Source organism: Hoplias malabaricus, chromosome 1 (assembly GCF_029633855.1).
Source record: "Hoplias malabaricus isolate fHopMal1 chromosome 1, fHopMal1.hap1, whole genome shotgun sequence".
Classification (NCBI taxonomy): Eukaryota; Metazoa; Chordata; class Actinopteri; order Characiformes; family Erythrinidae; genus Hoplias; species Hoplias malabaricus.
The window spans coordinates 56,620,518-56,639,598 of record NC_089800.1 but is presented as its reverse complement, the minus strand read 5'-3'; the positions used below and the strand labels follow the sequence as shown (position 1 = coordinate 56,639,598).

Below are 19,081 nucleotides of genomic sequence, written 5' to 3'. Positions count from 1 at the left end.
CACATTTAAAATACATTATGGAAAGATAGGAGGCTTGAACAGGAAAAAGGGCAATGCTGCTTATCTGTAACCTAATGAGACTTGGCCAGAACACTTCATCACTTTAAATATGGTTGAGGAAAGCTGTAATTGTATTTGCTGCATTTCTGAGAAAGCAAGGCTGATAAATGAGTGAAATTGGCTTCTATTCTCCATTTCACCAGGCTTGTTTACCTCCATTGCCTGTTGGTCAGGCTTTATTGAGTTACACGGCAGCCTAGACCTGGTTTGTGGTCTGATTGATTTGTTCTGAGCTGGATGGATAGCGGCAATATGCCTGATCTTGGAGCCTGAAAGAGGAGGATGATACTGGAAATCCAAAGGCCAATTAGATTTGTATGAGATTTGCCATTAGCTTTGCTCTGTGTTATTTTGACAGCTACACGTTTTACCTCAAGTAGTTCCTGGATCAACATTTATCAAAATGCCCAGTTCAAGCAAATGTTACAACACAGAATAGTTTTATTTTGGACAGGAATTCATAAAATGGACATACACTCCATATTAGAGAAAACATACTCTTGTTTATTTTTTTTACCTGAAATGAATAAATATATAAACATATTTCTCATGTTTTTAAGCCCTCAAGTTTTAACCTCTCTGTTCCACAGCATCTATTAATACATTTGAAAAGTGTTTACACTGTAGCCAGTGAATTTCACGCCTTATACTATCTGGCTGAGAAACACACAACACACACATGCACACACACACACACACACACATTCACACTCATAGGCATACACACTCACACGGGAGGAAGACTCCTGCATCTGTTTGTACAGCAATCTGCTGTATTGACACTGTTTTGACCGTCATTGTTTCGTTTTGCCTATGGCTTTCTTTCTCTTTAGCATGCTCCTGACAGTTACATGCGAACATGAAGACCTCTATAAAGGTATGCACAGTTAACCTGTATTTGTTACTGTATATTTGCTGTTGCCAAAACCCACAGACTGTAGTACAGTTCAGTTCATCGATACAAAAGCAGAGCTGATAAATATAACTATATTTGGAGGCAGGATGCTGGTTGGAGCACAGTATGGATGTATGTGTGCTGGTTTCGAAGAAGCTCCTATAGGACTGTAATGCACATCACATGGGGTAGAACTGGGAGGCTGCCTCAGACGACTGGATCTCCACTTGAGCCATTTTAAACTGAGTACACTGCAGCCACTTGCGCAGTGCGAAGGGAAAGGAGCCAGGACCAGGCCCCTGCAGGCACTGATGATTCACTCGGTTCTGGATGGCCTGCAGACGCAGCTGGAGACCAGCGGATAGGTGCTACAAATGAACACAGAATCACTCAGCTCACTGGGAAATAACATGTCATAACAAATTACAAGGGGCAGGATTATATCACAATGGTAGATTCAATACTTACATTTAAATTGGATTGAATCATAGGCAGCCACATAGGAATTAACTAGAAAAAAAACAGCGATGATGATAATTAAGGACAGAATCCCATATATGACAATGATCATATGCGCTGAAAGAGGTAATGCATTGAACGTATATGTTTCCAACCTCTACATTTCTTGATTTAATGATTTATAAAAGATATAAGTTGTTATATGTATACAAATATGACATTTCATGAAGCGGTTTTATTTATAAAAGTTCTCACGGATGTATCTTCTCAAGGAATTTGTTTCCATTTTTATTTTGTGCAATGTTAGAATTACCTTTATGCATTAAAGAAATAACTTTTACTTACTTTTACAAAAATGGTTGAATTACATTCTTGTAATGCTTCCATTAAACTGATGACATGCAAACACACCATCTCCACCATCTAAAGGAATAGAATAACAGCCTCTCTCAACAGTTGTCATTTATTATTTGCTAAATAACACAGTGCTACTAATAATTTATTTATGAACACAAATCTGCTCACGAGAATATATAGCAAGTACTGTAAGTGCATTCAAATCAAACAAACCTCTATCCATCACATTACATAGCCTGAATCATTTGTCATCTGTGCTTCAGTGCCACATAAACCACACAGCAGCAGATGTCTAACCTCATGACTCAGTCTCAAATTATGTTGGACATGCAGAAGGGTTCATATCGCACAATTAATTCATACAGTTTCACAAACACATGCTTCAGAAAAAAGCCACAAAACAAAGAATAAACTGAACATGCACGGCAAACTAAAAGAAAGCAAAATACATTTTAGCAAACAGGGTCTTACTACTTTGTTGTGTGCCATGAGCTGGAGGATGCTGGGCGTGACACGGCTCCAAAACTCCAGGCCAGTGAGGATAGCTCCAGAAGAGAACTCATTCTGGTTCTGGTTCTGTCCGGTCGGGGCTGCAGCAGCCTGCTCACAGTAGATGGTCCAAAGCTGAGCAAACATGAATGCATGGAACAGGGAGCACATGTGGAGCACTGACGTCTAAAAGAGAGAAAAGGAATATCAGTCTCTTCAGGGGAAGATTTAAGATCATTTTAATTGAAGTGTACGTGGACTAATTTAGAAAAGATTTGTTTATATATATTTCAAATTCCGATTGGCTAATTTTCTCCTGAACAGGTAAGCAAGTGATTTACAAAAAAATACAGAAATACAGATGCCTGTGTGTAGATTAAAGGTTTAAACTCCATCATAGTGATGAATGAAAGGTGTAAGAACTGTGCATTTTATATGAAGAAAGCAACAACATGACGGAAAAGAGTAAATACCCCAGTTAGTGTGTTTTAAAAAAAATTGAGGCAGATCCATGTGTGTTTCTCCAGAATGTGTGAACTTTAAATAAGTTAAGGAGGAAGAATTGTGTTTGAAAAAGGTTGCAGCTCTTTCAGATTTTGCCTTTCACTTATGTAGGTAGATGTTTTAGTGACGTGATATACAATTGGTTGCTAAAAACACATAAAGTGTACATATATTAACAGTTGCGTCAAAAAAGATTTTCAGAAGGTAGCACTATCTTCAGCTCTTAAGGTGGAATGAAGTATTGAAGTAAGAAGCTGGCAAATACCACGAAGACTGGAAACTGAGCCATTTAAAGTGGAAGTAAATGGTTGAACATGAAGACTGAATACAAAACAAAGATCTGCCTCCTAAAATGGCATTTATGGTGGAAGTAAAAATCTATAAGTAACACCATCCTTGCCTAGTCCAAATATTTAAGATGAATTTAGACAGTAATGTAAAACTAGGGAAAACAGCAGACGCTCATTCACATTTTGTCCCTTTCTCTAGCATAGGTAGATGTTTTAGTGAAATGATGAACACTTTTCTGTGTAAACGTTGATTATAGCACATTCTTTATATCTATTATGGTCCAAAGTTTTGGTCAGCTCAAATCTGGCAGCCTGGTTGAGCTTTGCATTTGTGGAGGAGGGAAAGGAGGCAGACACCTCTATCCACTGTTTAGACTCTGTATTGTAGTTACCATTTTACACACTTGGTGTCAGTATTACAGTTTGCTCCTTTAAGGGTCAAGTCCTTTTTTTTTATAACCAATAAGGTCTGGCATCTTTTTAAACGGCTAAGTATAGCGCAAGTCTGTCATCTACAAGTGGTAGTTGCATATACAGTTTGTCTGGCTCTGACTGATCTAACTCTAACTGTTTTAGAGAAGTTAAATGTACCCCTTTAAGTCTTTTTAAGACCTTGTTCTAAATAATCTTACATCCCTAATGCAAATCTAAGCACTGTTAAAATTAATCATTCAAAGTTCCATAAAACTAGTTCTAAATTATTAATAGCAAAGTTAACAACACTCTATGTTATTTTCAATAACTTTTCAGTGTTAAAGGAACAGTTTTTAACACTGGATTTTTTATCTGGTGAAACCACCTCTACAAATTTCTGATGCATTGCTGTACCTTAGATTGCTCTGGGAAGCCAATCAGAATGACAATGAGGTGGTCTGCTATGTGAGAGCCTGCATCCAATGGAATGGGCATACAGGATGTAGAGCCCTGATGTAAAGCACAGTGGGTAAGTGAGCCCAGCAGAAGCCAGGAGAGCTGACGAATGTGTGACACACATTCAATAAACTCTTTGGGTCTGCAGAAGACAAAGCATATCAGTTAAAATACACAAAGCCTTAGTGACATTTTAAACATGGACTCATTCTAGAGTGAAATTCTAATCAGCGTATAATTTTTAAGCTTAGGTATAAATTACAAATAAAAATGACTATGGGAATTAGAGTTGAAGATCTGATTCACTTCTTCCTAAAATATCTCCATATGGATGCTCTTACCCCTGTTGCATTGCAGAGGGTGGGTGGTAGAGCCATGGTAGGTAGCGAATCACTGCCTTGTTGTCACGATGATTGCCTTTACTGATCTCCATGGCAGCCACCTGGGCCAATCCTACTTTCAGATTCCCACCAAAAGTGTCCTCATGGAGGGGCTGACAGCAGGCCTTCATATGACTCTACAAGAGAGAACGTATAATTCCACAACTACTTATTTTTAACAAACATTCTGAGAAATCGATGAATATTTATGATATTTGTAGAACACATACTACATAACACATACTCCACCTTTAATTTAGTTAAAGTATGCATGTCTGCGATGAAGTCCAACAGCTCACTGAGGTACTGTCTCAAACACTCCATGGCAGCTGTTGTGCACTGAGAGAATAGAAATGAACGAGCTGTGTAAAATAAGCAGTCTGAACAAAAGTAAAAAACAAAGGCCATAGCTCTACAAAAAAAATCTGCAGTTTCCCCCTTTCCACTGCTGTTTTAGACACATTTTCCCTAACTGTCTCTTCGAGATTACAAACACGAGGTGATTAAGGCATATCAAACCAGTGGCGTAATTTACAATTACTTGTACTGTTCAACCTGCATGAAAATTTTGCATGTATATTTTTGGTCAAACAATTATTTGAATATACTTGATCTATCTTTTATTACACTGAGCACTCACCCCAGGTATAGATGAGATCATGTGCTTTTGTAGAATGGTGGACTCAGAGAGCCGGGTTCCGATGTCAGCACATACAAACTTTATGAAAGCAGAAAATATAGAGTGAAGCCTTATGCTATATATGAAGCTGTATGTCTCTCTACATTAAATATAAACGAGATCACACAACAAAAAGTACCTGCACCAAGAGTAGCAGATTAGTGTCAGGAATTGGAGACTTGAACTTCAAAGCTTGCAGCAACTCCAGAACAACAATACGGGACATATAGAACTTGTCTCTCTCCTGCACAAAAGAAGCAGAGAAAATCATCTTTTGTATTTGCCTGTATTAACTCAATATATATATTTAATTTTAGCATTTATACATTTTTCATACCCAATTCATCCTGATCATGGGAGCAGTGACAATAGCAATTGATCAAACCTCTATGAATATCTGTCATTTACGCCTAATTATCTCTTTCCGTTGCTGTCGTGCTCACTGTAATGTCATCTATTTTTAATTCCAGGCTGAAAACCAGTACAATGGCAGACATCCCAGCTCTTGTGCCACAGTCCCAGCTCAGATAAAAAACATCCCAACTGCTCCTTATCCTGCTCTGTTTTTCACAGCAACAACATCTGTGTCTTTGTGTCAGCATTTTTAGTCCCATTGGGTCAAAGCAGAGATGGTGGATAGTCCAACAGTAATCACTAAATTCTGCTGTGCTTACAGAGGTCAAAGTTGAATGCCATACTGCAAAACCCAATTACACAAAAATGATTTCTAAGAACAAAATGATCTCTTAAAACACAACACATTTTATTTTAGGAATGATATACTGCCTAAATAGGTATTTCTAAACACAAAAACAACAAAGAGGATTTAAAAGCTGACATTTTTTCCTTACATTTTATCTAAGCTATACATGCACTTCCTATTAATCATTTTACAAGGACTGAGAAAGGCAGCGCTTATGTCCTTATCCAATCAACAAATTTTAAATTACAACCTCTTCTTTAACATCATGTATAAGAGTATTTACTACTAAAACAGTCCTGACAGTGTATATAACACTCCAAGACCTTTTCATATGAAGTAGCCAACAGAATTTGTCATATTTATGATGCTGAATCATTCAGAATGTAGTCCATTCCACCAGCTTATGAAAAATGAATGCTGCACAGTCCAGGGAGAACCTGCCTAAGACAGATCAATAGAATTGAGAGCATGAACTCATAGTGCTGACAGGTGGGATGCTACGAAGATCCATCTGAAGGACAGCACCTCACACCCACTAGAAATTACTGCAGGGCCTCACTTATCATAAGATCAGCAGCTCCCTGAGGTAGATGTATCCCTTGTGCCTCTAAAGTCACATTTTAAAATGTGAAAATCAATATGGACTGATTGAATTCTTCTTTGATGGTAGACAGAAAGAGAGGGAGTCCATATTTCACAGAGAGAAGATGAAGGATAGATTTGCTCTGTGGTGTATTTGCCACTAGTAATGAAGGCTCAAATGTTAAACATTTTCAGTGATCCATGTAAACAATGAAAAGAAATTTCATTGTTTACATGTTTGTTTACATTCGGTTTACATTGTTAATTTTCCCTCAAAATGGGCTCATGATATATTTATTATCAGAATTTTCCATGCATACAATCCAGGCCTTGGAAATTCTGCGACAATTGTTTAATATATATATATATATATACACACACTTGCTGTGCATCAATTATTATAATGTAATGGAAAATACAGGGTGGGCCATTTATATGGATACACCTTAATAAAATGGGAATGGTTGGTGATAATAACTTCCTGTTTGTTGCACATTAGTATATGGAAGTGTGGAAACTTTTCAAGATGGGTGGTGACCATGGCGGCCATTTTGAAGTCAGCCATTTTGGATCCAACTTTTGTTTTTTCAATGGGAAGAGGGTCATGTCACACATTAAACTCATTGGGAATTTCACAAGAAAAACAATGGTGTGATTGGTTTTAACATAACATTATTTGTTCATGAGTTATTTACAAGTTTCTGACCGCTTATAAAATGTGTTCAAAGTGCTGCCCATTGTGTTGGATTGTCAACACATTGTCAAGACACATTGTCTTCTCCCACTCTTCACACACTGATAGCAACACCGCAGGAGAAATGCTAGCACAGGCTTCTAGTATCTGCAGTTTCCCAAGTTTCTGTAGTTACCCCATCTTGAAAATTTCCCACCCTCCCATATACTAATGTGCCACAAACAGGGAGTTAATATCACCAACCATTCCCATTTTATTAAGATGTATCCATATAAATGGCCCGCCCTGTATATATAGTACTGTGCAAAAGTTTTAGACACCAGAAATTATGAGATTTAAAAAGCTATTTATCTTAGCAGTAAGTGTTCATTTGCTAAAAGACAAACAACAAATAATGGGCAATGTTAGAATAAACCCAATCACATTATTCCAGTGTGATCCTCTGTATGTGAATGTGATGGTTTAACTTTGTCCAAATCTCTCCTTGTGGAGTCCGTATTATCTGAGGTTATCATCCAATACCTAGTTTTACGGGTTAATAATGATGTGTGCTGCTGATTTAACAAATTCATGCAAATCAAGGAGAATCTGAACAAAACAAACTTCTTCAAACTCACTCACACCTACAACTTTATAGGAAAAAAATATATATATTTCTTATTTGTTTTATATTATTATTATTTTGTATTTACTGTAATTATATATAATTTTATACAAGCACCACACTTACTGAGAAGGCATTAGGTTAAATATATATCATTATCTTAAGTGCCTAAGACTTCACAGTACTGCATATATTCATATATATTTGATGCCAGGCTATTTTCCATTACATTATAGTGATCAATACACAGCAGGAGTATTGATTGCTCTTGTGTTTTAACCACTATAAACCATCCACAAAATTAAACATGCTCACCTTACTGAAGGTTTTGTAGCACAGGCCACACAGTTCTACGAGGTAGGAGAGGCTGAAAACGCCATATTGGATAACAAAACTCAGCAGCTTAGAAGATGGCTCTAGCAAGCTCTAGTAGAGAGATTCAGAGAAATATTCACTTCTTAAAATGTACTTAGTATAGCCTACAAAATTCTATAATAGTTTATATTTTAAGTGTTCAGTGATTTAAAGTGCTTACCCTAATTGCATTAGATGTTGGGATCTTCAGTAAGCAAATGATTATTCTCAAACTGGAGTCCAGAGGATACTTTATGGAAGAAAAAAATGGCAAATGTGCATATACTCAACTAGTGAAGCATTTACAAATGACAATATTAAAGAAATTGTAATACCTTTAGAGGCAGCACAGCAGGAAGCTTTGTCAGAAAGGTTTGGAACTGGTTACATATGGTTGTCCAAAGGTTACTAGGGGAGTCCATTGGAAGGGCCTCCAGGAAGGATGCAATGTTGTCCAAGCAATGGAGCATAGTGCCCCCAGCAGGCAAACTTTTCTTATTATTCAAACCCTAAAATAATAAAACATTGAAAATGAAGTTGGAGTGCCACAAATACAAACTCCACTCCCAAAAAAGATGAGACCCTAAAAATGTAATAAAAAACTAATTCTGTAATTTGACAGATCCGTTGATATATCTTTTATATACAGATATTTACATTTCAATAATTCAAAAGAGTGTGACATGAATTTTCTATAAACATTTCGTTGTCCCAAATTTTTTAGAGTGTGTTACAAGCATCATTTTCTCAGTTTGTCTATGTTTACAATACACAATGAAGTCGGTCAGTTGAAAACTTTGGAACCATTTCTTTGTACATTTGTCTGTTTTATAAAGGTTAAAATGAATAAATGTTATGTATTGTCCTTGTCATATGCCTTGTTTTCCTAGCCATGTGTATTTGTTGTTGTTGTAGTAGGTTCTTAATTTTGTCGTACCCTTGTGTCTCTGTTTATTGGTCATTGTTTTAATCTTTCTAGATTAATCCTGTGGTGTTCCTTATGACGCTTGTCTTGACTCATTTGTGTTACATTGTTTGGCTACATTTGTATATATTCACCCTCGCAAGTTCATCCGTGTCCATGTTTTTCATGTCTAACGTCTAATTACAGACATTTTACAATAAACCCTAACTTTTCTGGAAATGGGGTTTATATGTTAAAATATAAGCATAATTTAACCAATGAAACCAGTTCACCACGAATTGATTTGACCAACTAAGGGCCGCAATGTATTAGGGATAAATACATTTTTCCTACAATCCAACATAGCAGTGAATATTTAATGGTAACAGTGGTAATTTAAATTGTGATAGTTGTACTGGAAATACGTTTTAATACAAATAAAATAGAAAAATACATTATTTCCTCTATTATTATCCAAAATCTCACTGCCTTGGAGGTGCACTACTTAAAAAAGCCATTTGCTATTCTGTGATAAGAGTGCCATCTACTGGAGAATATTCTGCCATTTTCATTGAGGCTTGTACAGATGGAAGAATGACCATAAAAACTGTCAGTAAGCTGAAAACATAAATTCCGAGACATACCTCAAGAAGCTGACTTAAGGCTGCCACAGAGCTCAGTTCATTGAAATCAATAAGAGATGTGGCTAGTGTACGGAGGAAGCTTCCATCTGAAATGTAAAAACATTATTAACAGGTGCTCCGTATTTTTGTGAGTGTGTGTGGGTTTATGTGAGTATCTACAAGTAGGTTTTTGATACCTTTGATGTTGCTCTGGAACAGCTGTGGGAGGATGCCGTTGGGTGCGAGCTGGTGGAGCACACAGCGCAGGAACTGCTTAGCTACACCTGCAGCATTCCCAGGAATCAGCATGCTATTCACATACACAGAGCATAATTTTTACACACAGCATAGTACAGGGTCATAAAAGCATATACACACACACATTTCACTAAAATGAGAACTCGTTTGATCATTTTAATCCAAGTCTCCACATTTTTCATGTTTTTAGGAAAAACAAGAGCAAGAGCACTCTATTTTCTTTTCTTCGTCAGAAGCAGAGAGCTATCCCCTCCAAACCAAACTTCCAGCGCACACAGAGCAGTGGTGAATAAGACCCTAAAACTAGCCTGGGTTTGGACATCCCTGAGATGTAGCTGGCAATTAAACTGAAGTCTATATGCCTGTGATATTGAATGTGGGACTGAAAGAGGTGTCATCACAGACCAAAAGAAGACCATCAGTGGTTTTAGAGCTCGCATTTAACTTCTGGAAGCGAGAATGTCAGGGAGGCACCATGGTAAGGTCAACTGGGTTACAGAACATTTCAGAAAACTCAGTCACCCTCAAGTTATTTTAATGCAGTTTGAATGTTAGAGTTTTATTACTGTAAAATGTAAAATATTTAATTCTAAATGTCCCTTTGATACATTAATCCTGTCTGAATAGGGCTAATGTAAATATGGATGAACACACCTTTTTTCAAAAATCCTTAAAAAAAGGAATTAATTTAATCATCAGATAAAGCTTTTTAAAGTTTTTTAAGCCTTTAATTTCAGTCATGAGTGTTTCTGCCCATGTGAGAATACAACTCATCAATATGTGATTTAAAGGACGTGTCAAAGGGAAACCTTTGGCCCCCTTGGTGTTCCTCTTGTGACTGTCCTGCTCTCTGTTAGATTCCTGTCTCTGTTCCTTGATCTGTGTCTCTGTGCCTTTTTAAATATCCTTAGTCTTTGCATACCTTAAATATTCTCAAGTTTTAGTGTTCCAGTCTGTGTTCCTATTGGCTTCCTTTAGTGAGTTCTGTTTGTCCAGTCTTAGTTTTGTTCTCAGTATAGTGTTTTTGTCTAGATTTCTAATTTCTAATGTCCTTCTCACCTATTTACTACTGTTTATTTATCTGATCTATTCTAATATCCATGTCTTAACTTCATTGTGTTCAGTCAGTAGCTTTTGTGTATCTATGTTTTATCTGTTTCTGGTTACCTTTACCTCTTGTTTGGATTAGCTTTAATTTAGATTCAGTCCTTATTTGTTTTCTCTAATTGTTGTATTAATTGTCTTCTTGTGTTCTCCTCATCCTGCTTAGGTTCTGTCACTTCACTGGTTTTGTTCATCTCTCTTCTGTTGTTGTGTGTAGCCAATAAACTGGCATTGATGCATTTACAACAGTCTCTTGCTTTATTGCACCACACTCTGGTAGTCTTCTGAATTATTTTTTATGTTTACTCTGATTTTTCCCACTCATTTAATTAGATTTTTTTGGAATGAAATTAAGTAGGAGTATGATATTATGCACTTTACTGTACATTCATACAAATAAACATCAAAGATGAAGACTACCAGCCTACAAACACACACAATAAATACACACGCATTACGTACCTTTCAGCCTGACCCGAGTGATTAGCACTGGAAGCCAACCTGTAATATTAGACAAAAATATGAAAAAATATTGCGATTGCCGAATTCTTTTTGACACTAATGATATTCGAAATAAGCACCAAGTGATCTGCTATTAATCAGATAATCTCTGAATTTCATGTCTTGTGGTCTTTTGTTTTTTCCTGTGTTAGATTAACACTGAAAGTGATGCCAAACCCTAACATCCTGCCGTTTGTTTAAATTGTGCACTCAAGTTTTTTTTTAGTGGAGCTGCTGTATTTTACCTTCCCACTGACTGCATGATGTCCAGCAGTAGTGGAGCAGCCAGGTCTGGACTCAGGTGTATAAACATGGAGAGAACAACTACAGCCAAAGCCAAGGTCTCCTCATCATACTCCTCTAATACAGCTCCACAGTCACGACACCTTTACGAACACAAGCACACACATTCATATGTACATTTTCATTCATTAACACATACATCACATCAGAGATTATAGTACACAACAAGGCTAAGCAATGAACACACGCTCTTAGACTCATGCCAGGATGAGTGGTCATACGTAAACAATTTAATCTGAATTTTGTAATATACATATAACAACACAAGTCCTTGCATGGCAACATTTACACCTTCGGTAAGTGCTACGGTATATGTCCTGCATTTCAAAATATGATTATTTGTAGCACAGTATCGGTCACAATGTGCAGGAATTCTCTCTGAAGAGGCTATGTAATGAATCAGACTCTGCAAAACAAGCTGGAAGCAGTTGGGAAAAAGACTGCTTTTGTTTCCTTGCAGCCCTCTTAGTAGCCAGCTGTGTGTTTCTGGTACTCTGAGCCACAGGGATTCCGTTACAGGCTGCAGTTCTCCAGGATGCCCAGTCTGCTGCAGTGTCCTCCCAGTGGTTGACATTGATGTAAATCAAATCAGGTCACATTGCAGGCATTACAAATTTGCAGATGGGGTCATCTGACAGTTCTGGAGCTCTCCAAAAACTTGCTGTAGAGCACATCCATGGGGATGCAGCTGGCATCTATCAACCCACCTGAGCCCTGTTTCAGTCCGTTGTTCATGTGAAAAAGTCTTCTAATGTTGCACCATTAAAGTATGTGATAATGCTGAATGTGATAAAGAAGGATGAGGTAATGCTGATCATACTATCTTTTGCAGTGCACCGAAGAGCCTGCTACTGTTAACCAGTATAAAACACTTTGTTCAGGTCGATTAAAGCATTATGGAGTGGTTTTGCTGTTTGCCACACTTTTATTGCAGATAGCACAATAAGATGATCATATTCACTGTGGATCTACCATCTCTGAAGACACTGAAAGGCGATCAGATAAATGCTTTCCCCACAGTGCTATGAAGAATGGTGCCACCGTATTTGTTACAGTCAATGTGTTTACCCTAGTTCTTCTACAGGGTGACTATGTTGACATCACACATGTAATATTGGCTGTAACTTTTCTCCCACCAGAGACAAAGGTGTATGTTGCAGGTGTTGCATGTTTTCTGCTCTTCAATACTTCAGCTTGTAAGCCATTGCTTCCTGGAGTCTTCTCACATACTAGGCAGTGTATGATTTTGACGAGCTGTTTCAGTGCTGGCAGGAAGTGTATCTAGCTTCTCCAAGGCATGTAGATCTAGGAATGCATTTAGTACTAGTGCTGACAATCTTGGTTCAAATCACAGGAATGCTCAACGCAGAGCTCCATCTATTTGCCCTGGTCTTAAACCACATTTCCTGTCTTGGACTTGGTAGGGGGAGTGCAGCCAGTAGCTTGCTTCACATCCTCATACATTCCCCTGATGTCTCCAGTGTCTACAGCAACAACCAACCTGGATGCTGTTGCACAGGAATATAACTGGTGAACAAAAGGCAAGCAAGGCAAGCATGGTCTGTGCTGGGGTTGGTGTTTTGTTTGTAGGTGAGGTGTGCTTCTTTTTGTTTCAGTCACAGGTTCCATCTGCTCTCAGCTCGCACCATACCAGTCAGCATTCCTGCACTGCTGCTAAGCTAAGACTGTGATAGCTGAGTTGTAGATGGCATTAGGAAGGTAGGACCACTTGGTATCTATGCAATGTGTGCAGGGATGGACTATGCTTTCTTCAAGGTGGCTGACAAACTGCTTTGCTCTGAGCTGAACATGCAGAACTGCTGTGTCTGATCCACTGCATAAAATGTATGCAGAGAAACAGTGGGCCTAAAGTCTGTAATTGAATAACTAAAAAGTGCGCCTATATGGGCAGTGGAGCTGAAAAATGTAACGATGAGTACAGAAAAAAAATTGTCTGGTCTGGGTATCTTGTGAACTCAGAAGAAGAAAGTTTCATTCCAGAGTTATCCTTGATGCCTACATCCATTGCATGGAAGATGTATTAAAATTCCATCAGCAAAACAACTTGATTTAACAAGCTGTGATACAGGCATTGCCATGAAAACTGGAATTAAGACAAGGCTTCCCCCAGAAGATGGTTGAAAATAAATTAAAACACTGACACATAAAAGGTAGTTCTTATTTAAAAATGTTAGTCATATTCTAAAATAGTGTTCTCCCCGTGTCCATGTGGGTTTCCTCCGGGTGCTCCGGTTTCGTCCCAAGGTCCAAAAACACGTTGGTATGTGTACTGTCTAATTGTCCGTAGTTTTGAGTGTGAGTGAATGTGTGAGTGTGTGTTGCCCTGTGAAGGACTGGCGCCCCCTCCAGGGTGTATTCCTGCCTTGCACCAAATGATTCCGGGTAGTCTCCAGACCCACTACGACCCTGAACCGGATAAGTGGTTACAGATGATGAATGAATGAATGAATGAATGAATGAATATTCTAATGTAATCTTTTTTAAACAAACTCCATTTGTACTGTTTGTGCTGTGTGTCATTTCATGATGAATAGTTAAAACGCTACAAAATAAATGAAAAAAAGTCTTGTTCCCTCATTATAAATTTCAAAATGTTTCTTCACCCTAAGGCTTAATGAATTTAATTTTGGGAAAATCTAGATACTTTCCTGACAGTGATGACATATATTATATACGTTTACCTAACTACAGGAAACAACATTGTTTAAAGCCTAACACAAAAGCTAACTGAGCCATCAATGACTACTACACATGATTTTGCCCTTTACAGCTTTAAATAATTCATAATGTAGCTTCTATAAAAACACTTGTAAAGTCAAAGCATTTTAAATATGTCCTGAAAAGGTAGATGACGTCTGTTATTATCACAAAATATACATGCACCATATAACACCTTTACCTGTCAGCCATATTGGTAGGCTGCTCATCGCTGAAGTCCTCTGGGGCAGGTACATACATGCTTACTGTGCTAGGAGCAGACAGCAGGCTGGTCTTTGTGGGTCCTGGGGGAAAAATAAAACATTAAAGTTCAGTATAAACACCTCCTAAAGTACTTTCCATCTTGTTTATGTTGTTTATTATAATGTACTCATGCTGGTTTTAGCTCAAATGAGGACACTTCATTTGACTGGTCATAAAATGTGAATGAGGATTGCCCACTCAATGACCTGTATCCCACGTGCTGATGTTGTGTGGAGCACTGGATTGGTGCTCCAGCTGTCTCTTCATTAGCTGACTCATTGTAACCGCACCTAGAGACCCCCGCTTCACCTGCCGATATTGAGCTGTGGGGCATAAACACAGAAGCACAAAAGCATGAAATTATATGAACATTTAAATAGAGACAAGACAACAGGCCTTGCAACTTTGAAGCACTCCACACATATAGTTCATAAAATCATGAAACAAATGACACAATGAATATTTTAATGAAACAAACACAAATAAAAAAAAATATTGTTTGCATTAAAAAAAATACTGTGCGTAGTATGAAAGTGAATATAAATCTTACCACCTGCTTTTTTTTTCTAAACTGTTATTATACAGTTTAGTTTTGTTTATCCTAATAATTATTTTTTAAAAACCTGGAAAAAACTCAGAATCTTATATAATGAAATGTAGGTTTGATAAATATTTAATTATTTAATAATAATAATTAATAATATAAAAAGAAGTTAAATTAATAAATTAATAAATTAAAATAAATATTTTTTTTTTTGGCCTGGATTATCAAAAGTACTGATTTTGCAGTTGTTTTAAGACACTTCCCTCCTGAATATTTCTCTTTCAGCCCAAGGACACTGTTCTTCAAAACAGCCAGTTCATGTTACATTGCACTGAATGCTTGTAAAATATAGTATGTATAATAAGATAAAAATGTATCCTACTCTAAGGGAGTACAGGTTCCACCCATGTAATAAACACTGAAGATGGGTAACGTCTGCTTTGGTTTATGAGTGAGGATGAGTGGATCTAGTTACAGATATATGGTCTGCTTAATGGATTAAAGACATCTTTATGAGCTAGAAGTACCAAGTGATGGATGTGATTATAAGAAGGTCCTTGTCGCCTACTTGTAACTGAGGAGCGGTTGCTTGTTTCTGGTATTGTGGCTTCAAGGGCAGGGGCTGAGGCTGATTCTCGCGGCTTTTCCAGTTTGGATAGAGCTTTGTGATCTGCAAGGCAATGTGGGGGGTGATGGGAAAGATTTAGTGCATCACTACGGGAGGGCCTCATGTTTTAGCATGTGGTAAACTATCCTTCTGATCTGAAAAAACTGGACAAGGAAATTTTTCTTTTGTAATATTTTACAAAATGCAGTCCTTGAGAAAAAGACATTCATAGTTGTTGGAATTGAAATGTTGCAGTGAGGCACTTGGATTTTTTCATAATGTCGGTTACAGCAACCAGACGCTGTGATGTATTTGAAATATATAGGTATTTTTAGCCAAATTAAAAATGACCAGACAACCCATACATTTACTTACGACAGGTTTCAACTTGGTGGTAATTTGTTTTTATTTTTTAGGAAACTAGTTTTTCTTAAAATGTTTTTCATGTGCTTTCTTCCAAAAGCCATGACACATACGGACACAGAGCAATATTACATACCTGAGTCAGTACTTTGTTCTCCCATCTTGTCCAGTGTGTTGAAGGAGATGTCCAGGTATTCCCGTTGGATGGCACTGACAGCTATCTTCCTCTGTTTGCGCTGGCGAGGAACAATCTGAATCTTAAATTCGGCTTCATCACTCTCATCGTCTGGCTTTGGATCGCTCTCTCTCTCATCACCAGTGTCATCGTCATCTTCAACATCATTCTCATCCTCTCCATGGATACTTCCTTCCTCTTTGCTGGATTTCAGCGGATCCAGGCTGTCAAGAGTGTCCTCTGGGATGTTGAGGAACACCGATCTTCCAGAGGGACTTCCTCCTCCAATTTTGTCTTCAGACGCATCATCTAATGAATTGTCTGGTAAGTGGGGTGTTTTTTTTAAGAGGTCTCGCTTCTGTTTTAGTGTCATTGGGCTCTCCAAACCAGTGTGGCTTGTTGAGTCTGGGATCTCCAAGGAGGCAGTAGGTGTTATATTACGAGGTGGCTTGCTTTCAACTGACAGAACAGGACTTCCTTTGAAAGGGGTATTAGACCCGCTCCTTTTCCCTTTGGAGCAGTCTTCCACACTGACTTGAACAACAGGAGATAACCTCAGAATTGTGCTTGCAGATGAGGGTGAGGGATGCTCAGATTTGATTTGCATTCCAGCTGGAGGCTTAGAAAGTGCCTCAAACAAGTCCTCATCACTCTCAACGATGCGCAATGGTGGGAGTGGCTCAAACACCAAGGAGTCACTGTCAGACAGAGAAAGAATGGAACGCTTTTCTGGTATAGATGCGCAGTCTGAAGACAAGTCGATCAGGTCAGCATCCTCTTTTCCAGGCCTGCTGGAGACGACCAGCGGTGAGTCTAGCCCTGTGGACTTATCCTCAAATGTCTCCATACAGCTTAGACGGACCTCGGGAATAACTGGCCTTACGATATCATTCTGCATGTTGGACCCCCGACGGCCAGCGCTTGAGGAGTTGTCAGACGAGTCTTTGCCCTGACGGTCTCCTCTGCGTGAGTGCCTGGCTGTAGAGCAGGAGGATGAAGGGGGCGGGGGTGGTGGACCCTGCAGGTCACATCGGTCAATGCAGGACTTACGGCGGTGCTCATCAAGGTTGAAGAGTATGGAATCTGTGTTGGCAATGTCCAAAGACTTCTGTTTGTGCATGGCCTGTAGTCTCTTCTTTTTGCTGCTGCTGCTGTCATCTCGTGAAGGGTGAAGCAGACTGTCCTGCAGTGTGCCTGGCTCTCTGTATTCCGCCAGCTCAATCTCACCTGAAGCAGGGTCAAATTTTTGTCAAATTTTTACAAAACAAAGTAAAATGTTTATAAACGTATTAGATTCAAAATGTGCATATACCAGGCCTAGGCCATATCTAAAAATATCTAACACGATATTTTTGTTAAAATAACTCAACTATGTATCAGTACACTACATCTCCTCTTGATTTAAATGTTGTGGCCAAATAAATGCATTCATGAGTTACTCTTGCTTTTTTCTTGCACACTTTTAATCAAGAATTGGGACACTTTTTGACACTGAAGGCCACTTTAGTATTTATATCCCTGCTTGTGACACTAGATGGGGGCTGATGGGGAGGTACGGGGAGATACTGCTGCCCTAAGTCCTCAGACAATCAGAAAGGGTTATGTATTTTGACCAATGAAGTTGTACCTGCTGCTCTTCTCCACAATATCCATGATTGAAAATATTGTGGTGAACACAACCTCATACCCCTCCAGATAACCTGGCTATATTAACAGTTAATCCAAATCATCAGAACACTTACTAACAATGAAAAAAAATCACAGGATTGTATGTTGCACTCTGCAAAACCCATAATGGAGAATTTGCTCTATTGTAGATAACAGCTTACAATGTTGCATAATAATAACTTGTTTTACCAGTGAAAAGAAGAATATAGCCCAAACCTCTAGACTTCAAATCAGACATATAATATAGTGCAGAAAACATATATATTCCAGGACAACTTCATCACTTTAATTGAAGTTGTATAATCTATGTAAAAGGAGCAGACACTTACTTCTTTGAGCATTGAGCTCCACAGGCTGATATTTGACAGACTTGCTGCCTCCAATCCTCTTAAGTCGTGCAAAAAATGTCTGGGATTCTTTGTTGCCTGCCCCCGTAGGTGTGTCATGGATGTCAGATTCATCAAATACACTGTCTTCTTCTGTAAATCAAGTCGTGCCAACAGACATACACATGTCAAAACTGTCAGCAATGAGTGGTGCTGTGTTTTATCCTGTATCTTCAAAATGCTCAATCTTATCACATGGCTATTGCATACCTTTCTCTTTCTCACTGTAGCGGCTAATGTTGGAGTTGTCACTGTATAGTGGGCCAGCAGAAGCATGGGGTCTGCAGCTGTGATACTGTGCATTCAGTGTGTTGATGGTGATGTGGATCAGATGCAACACAACCTCCTTACTCATATCCATGTCTCTGTATGGGTACTGCAATACACATTTATTTATTTATTTATTTTATAGTAACTCTTCCTCTATATGTGCTTTCAGCTGACTATGTGTGAAAAGCAAGATATGGATTGAACTTGTGTTTTTAATCCACATTTATTAATGATATGTAATGTAATATAATAGTAATTTTTAAACCAATATGAAATCCTTAAACTCCTTTGAGGGAATGTTTTTCACACAAATAAAGTTCTGCCTATAGGGGGCGCTCAACCATATATTTTCAGCCACAAAGAATGATTTGTTGAACATTTATCAGAATGCAATACTCAGTTATGAAACATAATTATATAATAAGATCATATGCAAAACATGCTTTGGTTATTAGTGCCAATGTCATGTTACC

The 19,081-nt window shown here is 38.2% G+C and overlaps 1 protein-coding gene across 5 annotated transcripts in view; it reads right to left on the bottom strand.

The window, feature by feature from the left end:
- Nucleotides 1-563: 563 nt before the first annotated feature.
- Nucleotides 564-19,081, bottom strand: part of LOC136694000 (protein unc-79 homolog) — a 48,588-nt gene continuing 30,070 nt past the window's right edge. For 3 of the 5 annotated variants that reach the window (XM_066667326.1, XM_066667341.1, XM_066667356.1), the window contains 22 exons: nt 18,549-18,714; nt 18,282-18,431; nt 16,246-17,511; nt 15,708-15,809; nt 14,802-14,918; nt 14,534-14,636; nt 11,556-11,696; nt 11,272-11,310; nt 9,645-9,757; nt 9,469-9,554; nt 8,256-8,429; nt 8,102-8,170; nt 7,882-7,992; nt 5,123-5,227; nt 4,945-5,022; nt 4,554-4,643; nt 4,266-4,441; nt 3,883-4,066; nt 2,243-2,446; nt 1,760-1,837; nt 1,424-1,465; nt 564-1,323 (listed from right to left, as the gene is read on the bottom strand). In XM_066667326.1, the coding sequence (XP_066523423.1) occupies nt 1,135-1,323; nt 1,424-1,465; nt 1,760-1,837; nt 2,243-2,446; nt 3,883-4,066; nt 4,266-4,441; nt 4,554-4,643; nt 4,945-5,022; nt 5,123-5,227; nt 7,882-7,992; nt 8,102-8,170; nt 8,256-8,429; nt 9,469-9,554; nt 9,645-9,757; nt 11,272-11,310; nt 11,556-11,696; nt 14,534-14,636; nt 14,802-14,918; nt 15,708-15,809; nt 16,246-17,511; nt 18,282-18,431; nt 18,549-18,714 (3,783 nt within the window). In that variant the 3' untranslated portion in view covers nt 564-1,134. The remainder of the gene's footprint in view (nt 1,324-1,423; nt 1,466-1,759; nt 1,838-2,242; nt 2,447-3,882; nt 4,067-4,265; nt 4,442-4,553; nt 4,644-4,944; nt 5,023-5,122; nt 5,228-7,881; nt 7,993-8,101; nt 8,171-8,255; nt 8,430-9,468; nt 9,555-9,644; nt 9,758-11,271; nt 11,311-11,555; nt 11,697-14,533; nt 14,637-14,801; nt 14,919-15,707; nt 15,810-16,245; nt 17,512-18,281; nt 18,432-18,548; nt 18,715-19,081) is intronic. The other 2 variants (XM_066667331.1, XM_066667352.1) reach the window with 2 other exon arrangements.